The sequence below is a fragment of the Calliopsis andreniformis genome, chromosome 10 (genome assembly GCF_051401765.1).
Source record: "Calliopsis andreniformis isolate RMS-2024a chromosome 10, iyCalAndr_principal, whole genome shotgun sequence".
In the NCBI taxonomy this organism is placed as follows: domain Eukaryota; kingdom Metazoa; phylum Arthropoda; class Insecta; order Hymenoptera; family Andrenidae; genus Calliopsis; species Calliopsis andreniformis.
Window position 1 is genome coordinate 21,356,626 of NC_135071.1, and position 20,734 is coordinate 21,377,359.

Here is a 20,734-nt window from a genome sequence, read left to right on the forward strand (position 1 = left end):
TTGTTTTATCCGATCTCGACAATGAATGTATACATATATGAATATATATGAGTTAAATCGAACGTAAAGATTAGTATTAATAATCATTTATCAAGAACATTTATGAAGAGTGGGGAAGTCATTGGAAAGCGTATAATTGAATTGGGCAAAGCGTAGTAAGCAATGTTAAGGTTATAATGTATATGCCTGTAGATGACGCGTAAACTTTCGTAATTCTCATAATTTGTTGATCTGTAATTAGGTACTGAGCATCAAAACATGAAAGAGCTGCATTACAGATGTCGTTTTTTAATCATGTAATTGAATACTCATTGAAATTTAATTCCATAAAGAGGACTGAAGTAATGATAACAATCATGAAAATAGATTAGAATGTGAAATTCATGTAATGTCAAATAGGTATGCTGAAGGTGCTATTGATTTATATTTCTCTTTTAACCAAACTTTACGTTAAAAAATATTTCTTTCAGGCGTTATCGCGAAAAGATTAAGCAAGATAGACTTATTTCAATTGACGCTGCTTCAAATTTATAACAATGTCAAATACACTTGTACAACAGTTTGTACAGAGACTTAAATCTCGAAATGAAGAGATACGTAACAAAGCGGCAAGAGACCTATGTCTCTATGTTAAAACAGAGTTGCGAGAAGCATCACAGGAAGAAATTACAGCTTTTATGGATGAATTTAACCATCATATATTTGAAATGGTATCTGGGTCGGATGTGAATGAGAAAAAGGGGGGAATATTGGCTATAGTTTGCCTTATAGGAGCAGATGTAGGAAACATTAATACAAGAACTATAAGGTTTGCAAACTATCTGAGAAATTTATTACCTTCGAATGACGTAGGAGTTATGGAACTAGCTGCTAAAACTGTTGGAAAATTAGCACTAGTTTCAGGTACATACACAGCAGAATATGTAGAATTTGAAGTAAAGCGTGCCTTTGAATGGCTTGGTGGAGATAGACACGAAGGTAAAAGACATGCTGCTGTTCTTGTTTTAAGAGAACTTGCTGTTTCTATGCCAACATACTTTTTTCAACAAGTGACTCCATTCTTTGAACTTATATTTAATGCGATACGCGATCCTAAACCTGTGATAAGAGAAGGTGCTGTAGAAGCATTACGAGCTGCTTTAATCGTTACTGCTCAGAGGGAGACAGCAAAGCAAATGCACAAGTCTCAATGGTACAAGCAGTGTTACGATGAAATAGTAGCAGGATTTGAGGAAGTATATACTAGAGAAAGAGGAGTTAACAGAGAAGATAGAATACATGGGTCGTTATTAATATTAAATGAATTACTTAGATGCAGCAATATCCAATGGGAAAGAAATTATGAAACTTTAATGGAGAGATTGAACTGTTCTACACAACAAAACGAAAATGACATATTATCCTTGATGCCACGATTAAAAACAACTATTGTATCTAAATGGTCCAATTCGTCTCAGAATTCTTTTAATTCCCAGCAGACATTGTATCCAGCACATGAATCCGCAGTTTGTCGTTGTTTAATGCAAGAAAAGTTAGACGATATTTACAATGATGTAATGAATCAAAGAATGTCTAGAAATCCGCATATTCAACACGCCCTGATGATGTTGTTGCCTAGGCTTGCTGCATTTAACAAAGAAAAATTCACAAAAGATCATTTACGAGAATCATTGACGTACCTTCTAATGACATTACGAAGCAGAGAAAAGGATAGGTACGCCGCGTTTACTACAATTGGATTTATAGCAGTTGCAGTAGAGGATTCGATAAACCCTTATCTTCCGAAGATCATGGAAGTAATTAAAAATTTATTACCATCTAAAGAAGTACCGTCTAAGAAACGCGGTACTTCCTTAGAACCTGCAGTATTCATTTGTATAACTCTTCTGGGTCATGCTGTGAAACAAGTTATAGACGCTGATGTGAGAGATATATTGGAATCCATGTTAACAACTGGGTTAAGTCCGATTCTTACAACTACTCTTCGAGAATTAGCTCATAGTGTTCCATTGTTGAAACCTGACATCTCACAAGGTCTTTTAAGAATGTTGTCTCAAGTCTTGATGCAAAAGCCGCTCCGGCACCCCGGTGCGCCACGAATTCCAACCAGTCCTATATCTGCTGCACCAATGGAAGTGGATATTCCATCTACCGTCTTAGCGTTAAAGACTCTTGGAACGTTTAATTTTGATGGAAATCCCCTTTTGCAATTTGTAAGACGATGCGCGGATCACTTCCTTACATTTGAACAAGCAGAGGTGCGATTAGAAGCTGTGAGAACGTGTTCAAGATTATTACGATTGGCTTTAAGTCAACCAGGGCCTACAGTGACCAATACTGTTTCTACTGTTCTTGGAAAATTGTTAGTTGTTGGTATCACAGATACAGATCCAGACGTAAGGCTTTGGGTGTTAGCTTCTTTAGACGATTCTTTTGATATTCATCTAGCACAAGCCGAAAATTTGTCCGCTTTGTTTATTGCAATGAATGATGAAATGTTTGAGATCCGAGAGTTAGCAATTCGCACGATCGGACGATTAAGCACAATGAATCCAGCTTATGTTATGCCTTCTTTACGTAAAACTTTAATACAATTTTTAACGGAATTAGAACACTCAGGCATGGGTCGTAACAAAGAACAAGCTGCCCGTATGTTGGATCATTTAGTTGTCAGTGCGCCAAGACTCATAAGGCCGTACATGGAACCGATTTTGAAAGTCCTTGTCCCGAAGTTAAAGGAACCGGAATCAAACCCTGGCGTAATTTTAGCTATACTACGCGCAATAGGTGACTTAGCAGAAGTGAATGGTGCTGAAATGCAACAATGGATGTCAGAACTTTTATCTATACTTCTTGAAATGCTAGTAGATGCTAGTTCTCCGGAAAAAAGAGGAGTTGCTTTATGGGTTCTTGGCCAACTAGTTGGAAGTACAGGGCATGTTGTGAAACCGTACATGCAATATCCTTCGTTATTAGATGTTTTAATAAACTTCTTGAAAACCGAACAGCAACCCATTATCAGAAGGGAAACTATAAGAGTTCTTGGACTATTGGGCGCTTTAGATCCATACAAACATAAGATGAATCTTGGTCAAATAGATTCCCAATTGGACACCCTTACATCTATGGCTGATACTAAGAGCGAAGTTGAAAATACACAAGATCTAACGACTAGCGAAATGTTAGTGAATATGTCTTCGTCGACGCTGGAGGAATATTACCCAGCGATTGCCATAGCAACGCTCATGAGGATTATTCGTGATCCCACGTTATCGCAACATCATACTATGGTGGTTCAAGCAGTGACTTTTATATTTAAAAGCTTAGGAATTAAATGCGTACCGTACATCTCTCAAGTGATGCCAAGTTTCCTGAATGTAGTCCGTACAGCTGATGTCAATTTTCGCGAGTATTTGTTTCAACAACTGGCTATTCTCATTGCCATTGTGAAACAACATATTAGAAATTATTTAGACGACATATTTAATTTAATTAAAGAATTCTGGACCGTGAATAGTCCGTTGCAAAGCACACTGATACTTCTAGTCGAGCATATTGCTGTTGCACTCGGTGCTGAGTTCAAAATTTATTTGCCACAATTGATGCCACAAATATTGAGAGTTCTAACACATGACACGAGTAAGGATAGATCAGTTACTGTGAAACTTCTTCAAGCGCTTCAAAAGTTTGGAAATAATTTAGACAACTATCTTCATTTAGTGTTACCGCCAATCGTTAAGCTATTTCACGCTACTGATTGTCCAATAACTGTGAACAAAGTAGCTCTTGAAACTGTCGATCATTTGGCAGATACATTAGATTTTACTGACTTTGCATCCAGGATTGTTCATCCTTTGGTACGAACATTGGATCAATGTCCCGAGCTACGAGCGACAGCAATGGATACATTATGTGCATTAGTCATTCAATTAGGGAAAAAGTATCAAATCTTTATATCGTTGGTACAAAAAGTAATGACGAAGCATAAAATTGTTAGCCCACGTTACGAAGTTCTAATTGATAAAATTTTGACGGAAACTACCGTGGCCGATGGAGAAGATTATCTATTGATGAGGCACCGACATTCGAGAAATAAGAATCGTGATTTGTCTCTAACATCATCGGATACTACTACGATAAAAAGATTACATGTATCCGCTTCAAATCTGCAAAAGGCATGGACGGCAACTAGAAGAGTTTCAAAGGATGATTGGCTCGAATGGTTAAGAAGTTTGTCTATCGGTTTACTCAAAGAATCGCCCTCACCGGCATTGAGATCTTGCTGGGCTCTCGCACAGACTTATTCTCAATTACCTAGAGATTTATTCAATGCGGCATTCGTTTCCTGTTGGACTGAGTTGGATGACACGTACAGAACAGAACTCATTCAGACGTTACAGCAAGCATTAATGGTTCCGGATCTTCCAGAAATAACGCAAACGATTTTGAACCTTGCAGAATTTATGGAGCATTGCGATAAGGGTCCCCTACCCCTAGACAATAAAATTTTAGGCGAACGAGCAATGCATTGCAGAGCTTACGCGAAAGCTTTGCATTACAAAGAAGATGAATTTCATAAGAGCAGAAACAGTAATGTTTTTGAATCTCTAATTTCTATTAATAATAAACTTCAACAAAAAGAAGCTGCTGAAGGTTTATTAGAATATGTTATGAATCAAAATAATCAGCAAGATTTAAAGGTGCAGATACGATGGTACGAAAAATTACATAATTGGGATAAAGCTTTGCAATTATATAGAGAAAGGTTGGAAAGTGATCCGGCAGATGTGGAATCGAACCTAGGCGAAATGCGTTGCTTAGAGGCTCTTGGTGAATGGGGGCAATTGCACGACGTTGCAACCAAACAGTGGGCAAATCAAAGCGATGAAACTAAACAGAGAATGGCCAGAATGGCAGCAGCCGCTGCATGGGGTCTCAGCCAGTGGGAAAGCATGGAAAGATACGTTTCACTGATACCGAAGGATACTCAAGATGGTGCCTTTTACCGAGCTGTTCTAGCGATTCATGACGAGCAATACAATATCGCTCATCAACTGATCGATAGTGCCAGAGATTTATTGGACACAGAGCTAACTGCAATGGCTGGTGAAAGTTATCAGAGGGCTTACAACGCAATGGTAGAAGTTCAGAAATTAGCAGAGCTAGAAGAAGTAATACAATTCAAACTAGTCCCAGAAAGAAGATCGACGATTAAATCTATGTGGTGGGAGAGACTTCAAGGTGGGCAACGGATAGTTGAAGATTGGCAAAAGATCATACAAGTTCATACGCTGGTAGTTTCCCCACAAGACGATATGTATACATGGTTAAAGTATGCTAGTCTATGCAGAAAGAGCGGCAGCTTGATGTTGTGTCATAAAACATTAGTTATGTTGCTTGGAGTAGATCCATCGCTGACGCCTGATCAACCATTACCAACCACTCATCCCCAGGTGACATTCGCTTATTGCAAACACATGTGGGTGGCAAATAAACGAGAGGAGGCATACAGTCAATTGCAGAGATTTGTACAAACCTCGTTACAACCAACGACCGTGTCGGTAGTAGGCCAAGAAGATGAAAAACAGCAAGAAGCAAGAAAAAGGTTATTAGCTAGATGTTATCTGAAACTTGGAGAATGGTTAGAGGCTTTAAAAGGCATAAACGAACATTCTATACCAGCTGTACTCTCTTATTATGCTGCAGCTACGGAACATGATCCGACTTGGTACAAAGCATGGCATGCTTTTGCATATACCAATTTCGAAAGTGTCTTATTTTATAAACACCAGCAAGGCGATTCCTCGAATATCGAAAGTACACCGGGAAATGGGACACGTAACAATCTTTCCAGTGCACAATATATATCGAAGTTCACTGTGCCAGCAGTAGAAGGGTTTTTTCGATCTATCAATCTTTCTCACGGTAATTCATTGCAAGATACGCTTCGGTTATTGACACTGTGGTTCGATTACGGTCAGTGGCCAGAAGTATACGAAGCTATTGTAGAAGGCATTCGATTGATTGAAATCAATACTTGGCTACAGGTAATTCCTCAACTCATAGCAAGGATAGATACGCCCAGAGCTTTGGTTGGTCGATGTATACATCATCTTCTAATAGATATTGGAAAAACACATCCTCAAGCTTTAGTTTACCCTTTAACTGTGGCATCGAAGAGTGCCAGTCATGCTAGAAAAACAGCTGCGAATAAAATTCTCAAAAGCATGTGCGAACACAGTCCAACTCTAGTACAACAAGCAATGATGGCTAGTGACGAGCTGATCCGAGTTGCTATTCTTTGGCACGAGTTATGGCACGAAGGACTAGAAGAAGCTAGCAGACTATATTTCGGAGAAAGAAACGTTCGAGGAATGTTTGATACATTGGAACCTTTACATGCCATGTTGGAAAGAGGTCCACAAACTTTAAAAGAAACTTCCTTTAATCAAGCCTATGGCAGAGACTTGATGGAAGCACAAGAATGGTGTCATAGATATAAAGCATCGCGTGACGTTAGAGATTTAAATCAAGCCTGGGATTTGTATTATCACGTTTTTAGACGAATATCTCGACAGTTGCCACAATTAACCAGTTTAGAGCTTCAATATGTCAGTCCGAAATTGCTTCTTTGCAGAGATTTAGAACTAGCTGTACCAGGAAGTTATAGCCCTGGTCAATCGATAGTAAGAATAGCGAGTATACATAGTTCTATGCAAGTAATAACGAGCAAACAACGACCACGAAAATTGTGTATAAAAGGTTCGTAATATTTATGCCTCAATGCGGAAGAAGAAGAAGTTGTTGTTGAAAATGTATGTAACATCTAATATTTCAAATCTGTAGGTAGTAACGGTAAAGATTACATGTTCCTCTTGAAAGGACACGAAGATCTCAGACAGGATGAACGTGTGATGCAATTATTTGGTCTTGTCAATACTCTGTTATTACACGATCCAGATACGTTTAGAAGAAATCTTACTATCCAAGTAAATTCAAGTTTACATTAATATTCTTAATATTTACATTAATATGGCAATGAATATTAAACGAACATTTTATTCAGAGGTACGCTGTAATACCGCTATCCACGAATAGTGGCTTAATTGGTTGGGTACCTCATTGCGATACGTTACATACACTGATCAGAGACTACAGAGAAAAGAAGAAAATATTACTAAACATAGAGCATAAAATAATGTTAAGAGTGAGTATCTAAACCTTTCAATAATATGTTTACATGTACGACACATACTCGTATTACCTCAATACGAGTCCATAACTCGCGTCAGCTGGTCAGGATGAAATTGTATCGTCAGCTGAAAGTTCGCCTCGTATCGAGATAATACTGTACATCCTAATTCAGGTTGATCGAAATGTCTGTTTCATCGTATTTGATTGAAAATTTTGATTTATAGATGGCTCCAGGTTATGATCATCTTATGCTTATGCAAAAGGTCGAAGTGTTTGAACATGCTCTCGAACACACGCACGGCGATGACTTATCACGGCTTCTTTGGCTAAAATCACCTTCGAGCGAAGTATGGTTTGATCGTAGGACAAATTATACGCGGTCTCTCGCTGTTATGTCTATGGTGGGATATATCTTGGGTCTTGGAGATCGACACCCATCAAATTTAATGTTAGATCGTTTAAGTGGAAAAATATTACATATTGATTTTGGGGATTGCTTCGAAGTGGCCATGACTCGTGAGAAATTCCCGGAAAAAATACCTTTTCGGTTGACTCGAATGTTGATCAACGCGATGGAAGTAACGGGAATCGAGGGCACGTACAGAAGGACTTGCGAATCCGTGATGTCAGTGTTGCACCGAAATAAAGACAGCTTAATGGCAGTATTAGAGGCGTTTGTCTACGATCCTCTTTTGAATTGGAGATTAATGGACAACGCTGCGCCAAAAGGTAAAAGATCTGATGCCCAAGGGATGAGCGCTAGTAGCAATCAAGAACATAGCGACACATTGGATTCTCTAACCGCCACATTACCAAAAAAAGGAGTTCCATGTAGCGTCGAGAATGGAGGTCAATTATTAATGAAACAGTCTATTTTTTTTATGTTTCGTATAAATATATGATATAAAACAAGGTGATTTATATGCAGGTGATACCAATCAACCAGAGGCACTGAACAAAAAAGCCCTTGCTATTATAACAAGAGTGAGAGACAAATTAACAGGGCGTGACTTCTCTCATGAAGAAACATTAAGCGTTCAACGTCAGGTTGACCTTTTGATTCAACAAGCTACCAATAATGAGAATTTATGCCAATGCTATATTGGATGGTAATGCTACCTTTTTCTTTTTCTTCTTTTTTTCTTTCAAATTGTACAGTTTTAATCTATATACTTCAGTTAAACCATATTCAATTACAGGTGTCCCTTCTGGTAAATCTGAGATTCTTCTGGTCATCTCAGATGTGTATAATAGGCATTATTGTTCCTGTCTTTGCATTTTTATTACTAAGGAATAATTGTATCAAATACCACCACATCCAAGTACTATTGTACATATATAAACTATATTACTATATCGATTGTATATAATACTCATGTTACTTTTGCTTATTGAATACAGTGTATATTAAAAAACATGACGTACATCAGAAATTACACAATAATTAATTACAATTATAAGTTACTTCTCTTTTGTTTTTATTTCTTGTATGTAAACACGAGGAAACCCACTTAGAAGTACCTATAGTAATACTTCCTTTTAAATCTTTCTTTTATCTTTGAATCTCTGTTGATGCGTCTATACAAATTGTCATTGTAATGGTTCATTGTAATGGTTCGTAATTGTAGAAATATTGTTATAAACGAATTTAAACTTATGATGTAATGCTATAATTTTATAAATCAGTGACACACAAAGTAATTTGTTATCTATTGAATACACTTTTCATATTAGAATATGTTAAATAAACTGTTATAACACCGAACTTTGATACTATTTGTTTATAGTAAAGCACAAAGCATGATTAAAGTATCGTTCCCATTATTATCATAAATATTGTTACCAGCAATAATTCGTACGTTGAAAACGTGTGTATTGCGATTCTTCGAATTGAATTCCACCGAAATATATGTTTTGAAAAAATCGACAACGCAGGTGCTTTAATTTATAAAACCATATTGGTAAACAAATAGTATATCTCTCTAATTTAAACAAAATTCAAGTGTGCGTGTACTTGTGTATCCAAGCGATTCTGTCCCCCCCCCCCCACTCTTTCTCATGCTTTTACACAAGACCCACTAAGCCACTGAATAAGAGAGTGAAAAAGAGAGTGTCGGTGCTGCTAAAATGGTAGAGTTGCCGTACATACATACGCAATAAATACCTAACTTGAAGAATGAAAAACGCGCCTGATTTAAAATTAGACATGGGACTATGGCTTGTGTGTCATGTACGTGCTGCAAGTACGTATGTATATGTAGCCGAGTCAAGTTATGAAATTAAATTAGTAGTTTTCAACTTGTCCAAAACTAAAGTCATAATAATAATCAGAATGTAAAGAATAAGATGTTATATACAAAATGATCTACGAGGTAAGATGTATAAAAAAGGGTAAAGTGGAAGTGTCTAGAAGTAGAATAGAAATGATTTTCGAAGACCTTATCGTTTGCACTCATCTCTGTATAATAAAATTTCTTAATCATTAAGAAGCTGATGGTGCACGTTTCTACGTAATTCTGTGGATCAGTGAACCGTGCATCAACGCGCATCTCGTTTAAATGTAATTTGACATGCAAAATAGTTAGCGATATCAACGGAAGAGTGCGTTTCGACAGGTATGTGAGGAAGTATGTATGTATGTATACCACTGATCTGTATGCATACGTATGTTAGTTGCTCAGCTGTTTTGAAGAATCGACGCAGCCTGGCAGTGATTGTCCGTAACGCAGCGTGGAATTGCTGCTTTCACGTCCAAACGCAAACAGATGTGGAGTGACTGTTGAAATTTTTGACACATCTCGTGCAGGAACCTTCGAAAGGTAACCAGCACCATTCCTTCCTGCGGGGCATTTGTAACACGGTAATCCGTAAACGATTACGTAGTCGATTGTGTCAATAGGTTAGAGGAACTGAAAGAAAAACACAAGGAATCGCCATGAGCGAGTTAAGCCAAGAGGAAGTGAGTACACCAATTGCTCCGTTTGCAATCGCTTCTCGGTTAACCAACCCATTTTATTATTATCCATGCTTCTTCTTTCCGCTTTCGCTTCTTCTCTGGGTTTCGTTGCAAAAACGTAGTCTACGACAGGAACGTTTGTTAGGGAATGATAAGAAAAACAATGCGATTAAAAAAAGGAATCTCGTTAAAAACGATAGATCAACCATGAATTAATCATCTTTTCAACGAGACATTGAGTGGTTCAAATAATTATGTAACAATAATCAATTAAAAGTGTTTTCTTTTATTACAACAATAGAATCTTTTGAAAGGATCCTTCTTCTTTGTTAACGATTACTGTAAGCATTTACACTTTTCACAATTACAGTTGACTTTTACTTTTTACAATGTTAAATTATCTTTTATAGTAAAAATATTCTGTATTTACTAATAGATAACTGTGTTTAGAAATTTTGCAAGCAACGTATATTCTTTCCCTTGGTTATTGTTCTTCATGTTCTTTGTGTCTGTTAGGTATATATAAAAGCATATACATCATATTGGAGAACTTTATTTAATAAATCTTGGAAACGTTCAGATTCAGTCCATGATCAGATAAATACATAATGTTCATTTCATGCTCATGCAAATATTTTCATCATAATCATATAATTTTGAACTAGAATTGAAAAGTTATCGTATCTCTACTATAGCTCATTCTTTTTTAATATTTATAAATTATAAATCAATAAAAATTTTATTATGAAAATGTTTAGAAAAGATTAGGGTATCCAGTGTTACACATATGTTGTAATTATAGGTAAGAAGAAGACGAATGGCCCGTTTAGCAGGCTTGGATAGCATTAATTCAACGACTGCTGTAAATCATAACGTTGGTCCCACTTCTCCAAACACACCAGGTCCATCAAAAGCATTTACAGGACAGATAATATCTCCTTCTAAACAACAACAGCTACAAAATATTGAAACACCAATGGAAGTAGAAGAAAATAATGAAAAGCAATGTAACACTTCTGGGGTAGATGTAGATTCAGGAATTGAGAATATGGAAGTGGAAGAATCCGATAGGAAAGATTCAAAATCAAGATCACGTGTAAGCATTAGTTTGAATTGTATAAGTACAAGCTGTATCAATATAATTATTTTGTTATGCTTTACTTTTTCAGACTACAAGCTCTAGCACAGAGGTAACCATAGAACAAATACATTCTGTCATTTCGCGCGTATTATGCGTATCATGGAAAGAACCTGTCGAAGGCACAATATTTTTACCACAAACAGCATCGCAGGCGCTAACACAAAAACTTATCGATGCTCCAGAAATTATCAATGAAGCATTAATGGAGGTTTTGTGTATGTTTACAAGAGGCGATGATCCTTTAAAAGAAATTAACATAGATGCTTCATCAGATCGAGAGGACAGCCCTAATAGTCAAACGAGTCCTTTGTTAAGCCCGGTTACGACTCTGTGTCGTTGCGATATTTGTTCTAAATCAACGCAATCTAAAAGTCTAATTTATTTACTGGATTGCTATTCAAGGGTTGCGACCGAAGAACGAAATCACCCAAAGGTCTGTATCTTCTTTTATTATATTTTCTTAAATTTTCTTGGCAAATCGTATCAATCGTTGATGCATAACATGTACACATGTATATGTTATCGTTATCTTTGTTTTCTTTTGTAAACAGAAATCAAGCACACCACCACTTTCCGATGTATTAGCAGTTTTAAGAGCACAGTGCGTCCAGCACTCTACTCTTGTACTGCAAGGCCTAATTGGTATTCCTCAGTCTTCATCTACTCATCCCCTATCCATGACACCAATTTTGTACCCAGTACTGTCGCAGAGTTTACCTCGAGGATATTTACACGAACTTGTGGCAAGGACACATACTAATCCAGCGTTATTCAATAAGATCTTTACTCCACTGTTGCAAGGCTTGTATCTTTCGATGCAGCAAGGTGGTTTGGTTGGAAATACACACCGAAGACCAATCGAAGCATTAGAAGAATTAATAGAAATTCGTTGCGGACCCAGTAGTAATATACGACCGATCTGTCGTTTAATCACTCATCAGATTCAATTTTTACCCGACATTATGACATCGGCGGCAGGTAGAGAACTCACAGTAACATCTTTTCTTGGACCTTTCCTTTCGGTTTCCGTGTTTGCCGAGGATCAACCAAACGTGGCGGAGAAATTCTTCAGTGGTTATCCGTTCGTTGACAAATCAATGAATTTGACGTTGCAGCAAGAGTTGGAAAGTACCAGAACATCACTCCACAAAATGGTACATGCGATACTTGCAAACAGTAATTGTCGAGACGCTATGTTAACGTACCTGGCAACGCTATTACGTTATAACGAAAAGCGTGCTCAAATACAAACAGAAGAATTTTCTCTTGCTGGGGACGGATTCATGTTGAATTTACTATCAGTCCTACAAATGCTGTCTGTGAAAATCAAATTAGACACGATTGATCCGCTATATCCATTTCATCCGTCGAGCTTCGTTGATATAAAAAATGATACAAGGCTGAAACTCACGTCCCAAGAAGTTGCCGAATGGCTGAAACACTTAGAAAGGACGCACAAGTGGGTCGAGCCAAAGTTTCCGACGCAATGTTGGTTCCTTACTCTACATTGTCACCATATAGCGTTGTTACCGGCTTTACAGAAATACCAGAGAAAACTGAGGACTTTACGTGATGTGCAGAAAATGCTTGACGATCTACAAGTTACCGAACCACATTGGAAAGATACACCTTTTGCAGGACGCAACAAAGAACTGATAAAACGTTGTAAAGAACAATTAAAGCAACTAGGCAAATCGAAATTGTGCATAGATGCTGGATTGATCGATCCTGTTTTATTGAGAAGGTGCTTGCATTTTTATATTTCTGTAGCGGAGGTTCTGCTAAGTTTACTTACTCAAACTCCACCAGGGAATCCTCTTCCTGAACTTCCTTTACCTCAAGAGGTTCCACAAAAATTTACAGCACTACCAGAATGGTATGTCGAGGATATTGCTGAATTTTTATTATTTACTCTTCAGTAAGTACCACTTTTACACTATGTTTCTATGATATCAAACAAAAAAAAATTGTTTTCGATGCTATTACTACTACTACTACTACTGCTACAACCACCACCACCACCACCACTACTACTACTACTATTGTTATTATTATTATTTTCCATATTTATAGATTTAGTCCTGGCGTAGTAGCAAGTAATATGGATAATTCACTCATCACATGGTTGCTAGTTGTAGTATGTACACCACATTGTATACGAAATCCATATTTAATAGCAAAAATTATTGAAGTGCTGTTCGTGATAAATCCTAGTGTTCAGGTAATTTCGGTTTGTCAGACGAAAGATATAGTGTATAAGCGTTACCAAGTTATTCACAGAAAAGTTAATTTGTTCCAGGGACGAACTGAACCGCTTCACGACCAAGTCATGGCACATCCTATATCGAAAACACTATTAGCGTCGTATCTCATGAAATTCTATACCGACGTTGAAACAACTGGTTCTAGTTCAGAATTTTATGATAAATTCTCGATTCGTTATCACATTAGTTTAATATTAAAGTCGATGTGGGATAGTCCGGTACATCGGGAGTCAATCATTAATGAAAGCAATAACGGGAAGCAATTCGTCAAATTCATTAACATGTTAATGAACGACACTACCTTTTTACTCGATGAAAGTTTAGAATCGTTGAAACGTATTCACGAAATACAAGAACTGAGGTCTGACCTTAGAGGGTGGGCAGCATTATCATCAGAACAACAGCATTCACGGATGAGACAGTTAGCGGCGGACGAAAGACAAGCCAGATCGTACCTAACGCTGGCCAAAGAAACTGTCGCCATGTTTCATTATTTGACGGTCGACATTACGGAGCCATTCTTACGGCCAGAGTTAGTAGGGAGACTGTGTGCCATGTTGAACTTCAATTTACAACAATTATGTGGTCCTAAGTGCAAAAATCTCAAAGTGCGAAAACCACAAAAGTATGGATGGGAACCAAGAGCTTTGCTCAGTCAATTAGTCGACATATATTTGCATCTCGATAGCGATAACTTTGCGGCTGCTTTGGCCAGTGATGAAGTAAGTAATGAACGCAAATAGTTATAATAATGCTAAGAGCTAATCGACATTCCTATAATAGATCTAGTAAATCGTATCCATTTTACAGCGTTCATTTTGTAAAGAATTGTTTACCGATGCAGCAAATAGACTAGAGAGATCAGTCATTAAAACTACTACAGAGATCGAAAGATTTATAGCATTGGCGGAACGTGCTGCAATCATTGCCAGAGACAATCGTGCTCGCGATGAAGATTATGGCGACGCACCTGATGAGTTTAGAGATCCGCTTATGTACACTCTTATGGAGGACCCTGTAAAACTTCCATCTGGTATCGTTATGGATAAAGCAGTTATTATTAAACATCTTCTCAATAGCGCTACAGATCCCTTCAGTCGACAACCACTCAACGAAGATATGCTTACACCAAGTGAGTCGAGTTTTTCCTACCTTCCAATCGATGATAGACGCATCGATAAATGAATTTTAAACTAAAGGTTCTTGGTATTTGTAGTGCTCGAATTGAAAGAGAAGATATCGACGTGGAAAGAACAGAAGAAGAAATCGACGAACATATAAATTATAATTCCAAACAATTTGACTAATTTCACGGAAATAACACGAACGTTGTGTAGTTGATGCTGTTACTACACAGAACACTTCACCAGCCCATGTATTATTCTCGTGTGGTAAATGAATACACATACATGTAGTGCAATCGATCTCGCTCTTGTGCAAATATTGCGCTCAATAAATTTACGGTTTTTATACATTAAACATGGAACATAGACTGCAGCTAGGTGACTGCCAACATTACTTCAAGAATACTTAAAAAAAGAAACTTGTAAATAATTAATGGCTGGCGGCTGATATTCTGACCAGCATACGAAGAGAAATTACAATCTTGGTCACGAACATTAGCACTTGTTCCTTTGGTACGTACGCTGGTGCACGTGGCTGCGGGTGAAAAAGTTCAAAAAACATATCCCGCTTTCATTTGATTTCAAAAAGAAAAGATGTCAAGTTAAACGATAATAGTTTATCTCAAAACTTCCGTCTCACATTTCGGTAAATCACGAATGCAGCGACATTATTCAATGCAAAATTATGCATAAGGTTTGTATAATATATATTTCGGATGAAAGGTGTTATTCAAGTATCGTTTTAGGTGTTAACATGTGACGTGTTGCACGCAAGAGAAACATTAATTTCCAATGATTATGATTCTTTCGTAATGTGTATACGGTAAATGTATTATGCATATTCATTCAATAAATTTCATGAGTAAAGATACGTACATGTATCTATGTATATAATAATGTGTTATTTGGAATTGTTCCATCTAATTGCATATTCTTTTGTCGTGTAACGTGTAATTTAAAACAAAAGAAAAAAAAACATTCTCTCTTAAATCGGATATAATTATGACTTTAAACCTTTTAATTATTTTTTTGTTCATGCTAAATTCGGGTGCTTGTCCGCTTAAAATCTGTCTTTTCTTTTTTCTACTTCTTATTTTTCATTCTCTTTTGATACATTCTTTCCAAAAAACAGAACTTCAATATTGAAATGCATAATAATATATCATGTTTCAACGATTATTTACATATTATTCATTAAACCCTAGGAAATTAGTAACATTCCCGAAACTTGAAGAATGCTACAATATCCAATTTTTCAAAACATGTTTAGAATCATTCATTTTACAACGTTTTTATATCGACTTACAGTTTTTTTGCAAGTTGCATTTACAAAATTATATTTTATTGTTCAACTTGAAGCGTTAGTCATTAACATTACATAAATTTAACATTTTTATATTATATTATATTATATTATATTATCGTTTATTGATGATCATTGACGATTAAGTATTGAAAACTAAGACAGCCACTGTAATCCAATAATTGTAAATAATTTTAGTTTTCTCATACATTACTAATATTTGTAACAACATATTATGTAATGCCAATAAAATTAAGGATAACTCGTCTTTTAGAAAATTCTTTGCATCATGTTTGTAAATATCAAAATCAATGTAAAATATTAAAATAAAACAATTTAAGAAGCTACAAGAATTTTAGCACGATAAGTAAATATAAGTAAATGACATTACGTATTAGTAATAATCTTCATATTATTTGTAAATTATATTATAGTATTATTATAAGAAAAATATGACATTTAAGTAATACTGTTTTTTCTTTGATTGTCCTTAATCAAAATATGGAGATTCTAATGTATTAACTTACAAAGATCAAATTAACTTATTTCAATTAATTTGTATTCAATGGTCTTCCTCTACCTAATCCAATCATCTTTAACCGATCTTTTTCTTGAATAATTTTACCCCTTCCAATTCCCATTGAGCTGATAACTGATTCTCCATCTTCTACACATGACTCTTCGTTAGCTTCCTTTAGCATAGCTTCCGAAAAACCACGAGGAGCTCTTAGATTCTCTTTTTCAACGTTATTCCTTAAATTGAAGTTGTATAGAAATATAAGAAAAAATACATCTAAAAGTCAGTTTGTTATAAAAAATCGAAAATCCATTATTACTCTGAGTCCAAAGTTTTCTTAAATGTATCACTGTTATTGTCAAACGCGTATTCTTCTTCAGAAAATATTTTTGAACTATCATCCACTTCTAAATCCCAATTTTCTGTACAATCTATTGTACTTGATATCTCTGATTGTAACATACAGTTTTCTTTGTGGATTCCTGGGTCTAAGAGATATAATATTTTCAAGATTATTATTATTATTATAATACATAATTCATACCAGAAATTATGAAAATAAATAAAATGAAATTTAATGGAAACCTGGGTACATTTCTGATTCTAACACACTACGTGTGGGACATGTAACGATATGTTCTTCTAATTCACTTTTGAACAAACGATGTGTTGCATTAAATGGACACATAACTTTGTAATGCTCAGGATAATTCTGTAACAAAGGTTTTATTTCATTTTTGTAAACATGTTTAATGTATGCATGTAATGTATGCATGTACGAATGTATGCATGTGCGTATGTATATCATGTAATATCATAAGTTTCATACAGTCTTGATTTAATAAGAAAATATATCTTTATTATTTTTTTTCTTTAAATTAGTCCACTTACATTTTCACATTTAACAATGTGCTTTTGAAGACGAGATTTTGAAATTAAATGATTTTTGTCGTAAGGACAGATTACAACTGGATCAAGCAGTTTCAGGCATTTATACATTTTTTTCTTTAAATAATAAAAACTGTTCCCTACAGTTCTAGTCTTTCCAATCTCTTGCAATATAATTAATAATGAGTAAAATGAAGCAAAAGACGAAAAGGCTTTAGGTACTTCGACACATTTCCAAATTGTTTGTAACTAAATTGAATGTAAAACGAGAATCGCAATAATGACTCTTCTCGATTGTGGATAGATCGACTGATTTTAACCGTGTGATCGATACTCGAATCGGTCATTTTATTCGTCGTTCTATTGTCATTCGTATTTTGGTATTCAAAACTTTTCTAACAAACTTTAAACTTACTTTTCTTTCTTTAAAAGATGCGTAATATTGTTTTGAAATCAATTTACATCGCGAAATAAGGTTAATTTTAGTCAACTGTAATCTTGTAACGTGAGCAACACTTTTTTATAGGGACGATATTAAAACGCGTACATACTTAAATTAAAATTTGTACCAATAAAGAAGTGATTTATTGATTGGGTCATGAACATCATTTTTTAACCAGAATCAAAAATATAATTATACTATAAATATTATTTCTAACTTCAATTAGATTTTGTACGATAAAAAGAAATGGCAAAACATCAGATTTCTAATGGGAGACAGTGGAACTAATGGTCTTTAACTATACATGTATTATGCACACATTTTTGCTTGCATAGATACAGAATATTAGAACAGTACATGATTAGATAATTATCGATAGATTATAAGAATTTATTGTCTTATCTTATAGATTCATCTGTTTATAAGACATGAAAATCTCAATGTCAAGTTTTGTCATGTTCTTATAGTTACAAAATTTTTAAGATATGCACGTAGTTTCGTATAAATAATGCTATTTAGAATTCTAAGCTAGATAAATTATATTTTTAAATAATTATATGTTTAAAATTCACAATTTCTACACCGATTTTAGGTGTGAAATATTATGCTTGTAGACACACATACACACACACACGCGCGCGCACACGCACGCACACAGAAGAAATACAAATTCAAATTCTGACTTATATACTCGCCTTTGTACATATCAAAGATCATCACACTGTTAAAAAGTCATCCTTAACTGTTTATTGCATTACAAAAGTTGGTATAATATGGTACACTGAGCGAGGAATTTTATAATGTAACGTAAACGGTATTGCTTGCACAAAAATGACAGTAAAAATGACAACATTTTATGGAAAAAAAGGGAAACAAGTCTATATAGTTTAATAATCGTATAAAGTAATAGACAACTGTATTTGCAACAATTCATAAAATAATGAAAGAAATTTGTTTCCTACTGGGTATCAGCTGCCTATACAATTGTTCAAAATGTCAAAACTTTTTTTTTCACATAGTGATGCAAGGTATTCGTATGTTACAGATATGGGAGAGGATCGACGAGTAAACAAGCGATAACATATAAAATGCCCAGAAACATATTTAGTTTAGCTGTTTGTTTAGGTACACTCTGAATCATATGAGGGCTTCGAAATTGCTTTTCTATTTTAAAGGCAGTCGGTAAAGTAACTACTGGTAACAGAAACCAAACGGAATACCTTAGTGCAAGCACTACAAGTGTTACATATGGTGTGAACAATAAAAAAGCATACAAAACATGAGATACAGTGTGACCTATTAAAATAGCTAACGTTACTATTCCTGCTTTTTTGTCACTTTCCAGATCTCGTGTATTATTACTATGTAAAATAGCCTCTGTATTTAACGCAAGAGGTATTGCATAATATATTGTACCTAATTCAATGTAACCAGTCTGAGCCATGAATGCAAACAGAACTGATATTGGACCAAATATAACTAGAACGAGAACATCACCTAATGCGATGTATTTGAAACCTATTCCTCCTGTATATAGAAATGAAGAGGACAAGCCTCCAAAGTAAAGTAACGCAAGGTGTTCCATTTTTGCAGGAGATATAGTAGTTAATAAAACAACACCCAAACATCCTGCTGCATATAACAATGCACCTAATGAAACTAATTCATCTTTTGATAAAAGTTGATCTACCAATATTCTATCGTCGCTTTTTCGGCTGTCCACTCCCTTTATGTAATCAAAGTAGGTATTCACTACATTACCAGCTCCGTGTACAGAAGACACTGTAAACAACGTAAGTATAAAAGATATCCAACTAAAATTTGCCAAGCCTATTAATCTATATGCAAGTGCAGCTCCAAGAAGTGTTGGCATTAACGAGGCACTTAACGACCATGGTCGTACAGCTAAAAAGTATGAAGATAACTTCATCAATGGAGAATTCAATGTTGACAAAGTTATAGGTGAACAATTTGTGTTGTTTGACATTGATCTTCTTTCAATTTCCTTGGTAGAAACTTGAATACCATTGGACATCATATTTAACACTATGCTACAATGAGATACATAAATTATTGTTAATGATCACGAACAGCTTATAATTTAATTCTTCTATCAGTAATAAAGAAAATTCTGTTTTACTATTCATATTTGTGACATGTTATTTCAAATATTTCGAAATATATGCGAAATGGAATAATAGACCTTTCTCGTTAAGTAAAATATGTACATTAACGTTCAATTAATAATATAATTTTTCTAGTAATTCTAGAAGAAAAGAGAGTCTCTTGTTACACAAATGTTTGTATCACCAAAACGAACGTACCTATTGTCCGTGCGAAAGATTGAAAGCTAGGTTAGAATTTCAATCATGATGAAAATTTTTCGATTCTTTGAGCGCACGAATTTTTACGTAGTTCAAATTTGAACTTTGAATTCTAAGAAAATTTTTGATTCTTCTTCTTGTATACGTTAAATGTAACGGTGACGTGTTTTCGTTAATTTGCACGTGGCGCTCTCTGAAATATTTCCTCTTTTCCATTCATAGTGCAATCAACTACACCGTTAACGATATTTCTATTTTTCTAACAAGAATTCCTAATATATATTTTCTTTATATATATAATTAATCAAGATTAGCTAGCGACGTATGTACATACATACGTATAATTATTTATTGCGTTCCTGCTAAATTTCCTCAACTGGGAAAGTCGTTCAGAAATCAAAAAGTCTATGAATATATGTATGTTATATAATAAAGTTATTGAAATTCGAATAGTTCATTCATCTCGATATGTTCGCAATTATACTACAGTATAATTTTCGTCACTGGAAAGTGGAGAGTGATGTCCTTTGCAGGACAGGAGATTTTAAATTAATCTTACTGTCTCAAATATATTGTTTAAT

At 35.2% G+C, this 20,734-nt stretch overlaps 4 protein-coding genes across 5 annotated transcripts; 2 read left to right on the forward strand and 2 right to left on the reverse strand.

Annotated features, from left to right (window-relative positions):
* The first annotated feature begins 3 nt into the window (after window positions 1–3).
* Window positions 4–8,658, forward strand: Tor (serine/threonine-protein kinase Tor). 2 transcript variants are annotated; one of them, XM_076387757.1, is made up of 8 exons: window positions 4–155; window positions 242–399; window positions 471–6,762; window positions 6,847–6,989; window positions 7,067–7,207; window positions 7,419–7,923; window positions 8,123–8,303; window positions 8,394–8,658. In XM_076387757.1, exons 3-8 carry the CDS (start codon window positions 537–539, stop codon window positions 8,407–8,409), a joined length of 7,212 nt encoding a protein of 2,403 aa, XP_076243872.1. In that variant the 5' UTR covers window positions 4–155; window positions 242–399; window positions 471–536; the 3' UTR covers window positions 8,410–8,658. The 2 variants fall into 2 exon arrangements, with proteins under 2 accessions (XP_076243872.1, XP_076243871.1); XM_076387756.1 differs by having other exon boundaries at window positions 7–155; window positions 7,419–8,043.
* Window positions 8,659–9,897: 1,239 nt separating this feature from the next.
* On the forward strand, window positions 9,898–15,911 carry Ube4b (Ubiquitination factor E4B). Its single transcript, XM_076387356.1, has 9 exons — window positions 9,898–10,013; window positions 10,094–10,153; window positions 10,953–11,246; window positions 11,320–11,724; window positions 11,843–13,209; window positions 13,365–13,512; window positions 13,591–14,277; window positions 14,366–14,687; window positions 14,772–15,911. The coding sequence occupies exons 2-9, from the start codon at window positions 10,130–10,132 to the stop codon at window positions 14,834–14,836; spliced, it is 3,312 nt and encodes a 1,103-aa protein (XP_076243471.1). The 5' UTR covers window positions 9,898–10,013; window positions 10,094–10,129; the 3' UTR covers window positions 14,837–15,911.
* Window positions 15,912–16,244: 333 nt separating this feature from the next.
* On the reverse strand, window positions 16,245–17,512 carry LOC143184418 (uncharacterized). Its single transcript, XM_076386626.1, has 4 exons — window positions 17,391–17,512; window positions 17,085–17,211; window positions 16,819–16,987; window positions 16,245–16,735 (listed from the first exon to the last, which is right to left on the reverse strand). Exons 1-4 carry the CDS (start codon window positions 17,496–17,498, stop codon window positions 16,534–16,536), a joined length of 606 nt encoding a protein of 201 aa, XP_076242741.1. The 5' UTR covers window positions 17,499–17,512; the 3' UTR covers window positions 16,245–16,533.
* A 1,041-nt stretch (window positions 17,513–18,553) lies between these two features.
* Window positions 18,554–20,293, reverse strand: Heix (UbiA prenyltransferase domain-containing heix). The gene is made up of 2 exons (XM_076386619.1): window positions 20,154–20,293; window positions 18,554–19,880 (listed from the first exon to the last, which is right to left on the reverse strand). Exon 2 carries the CDS (start codon window positions 19,865–19,867, stop codon window positions 18,869–18,871), a length of 999 nt encoding a protein of 332 aa, XP_076242734.1. The 5' UTR covers window positions 19,868–19,880; window positions 20,154–20,293; the 3' UTR covers window positions 18,554–18,868.
* Between the last annotated feature and the right edge of the window lie 441 nt (window positions 20,294–20,734).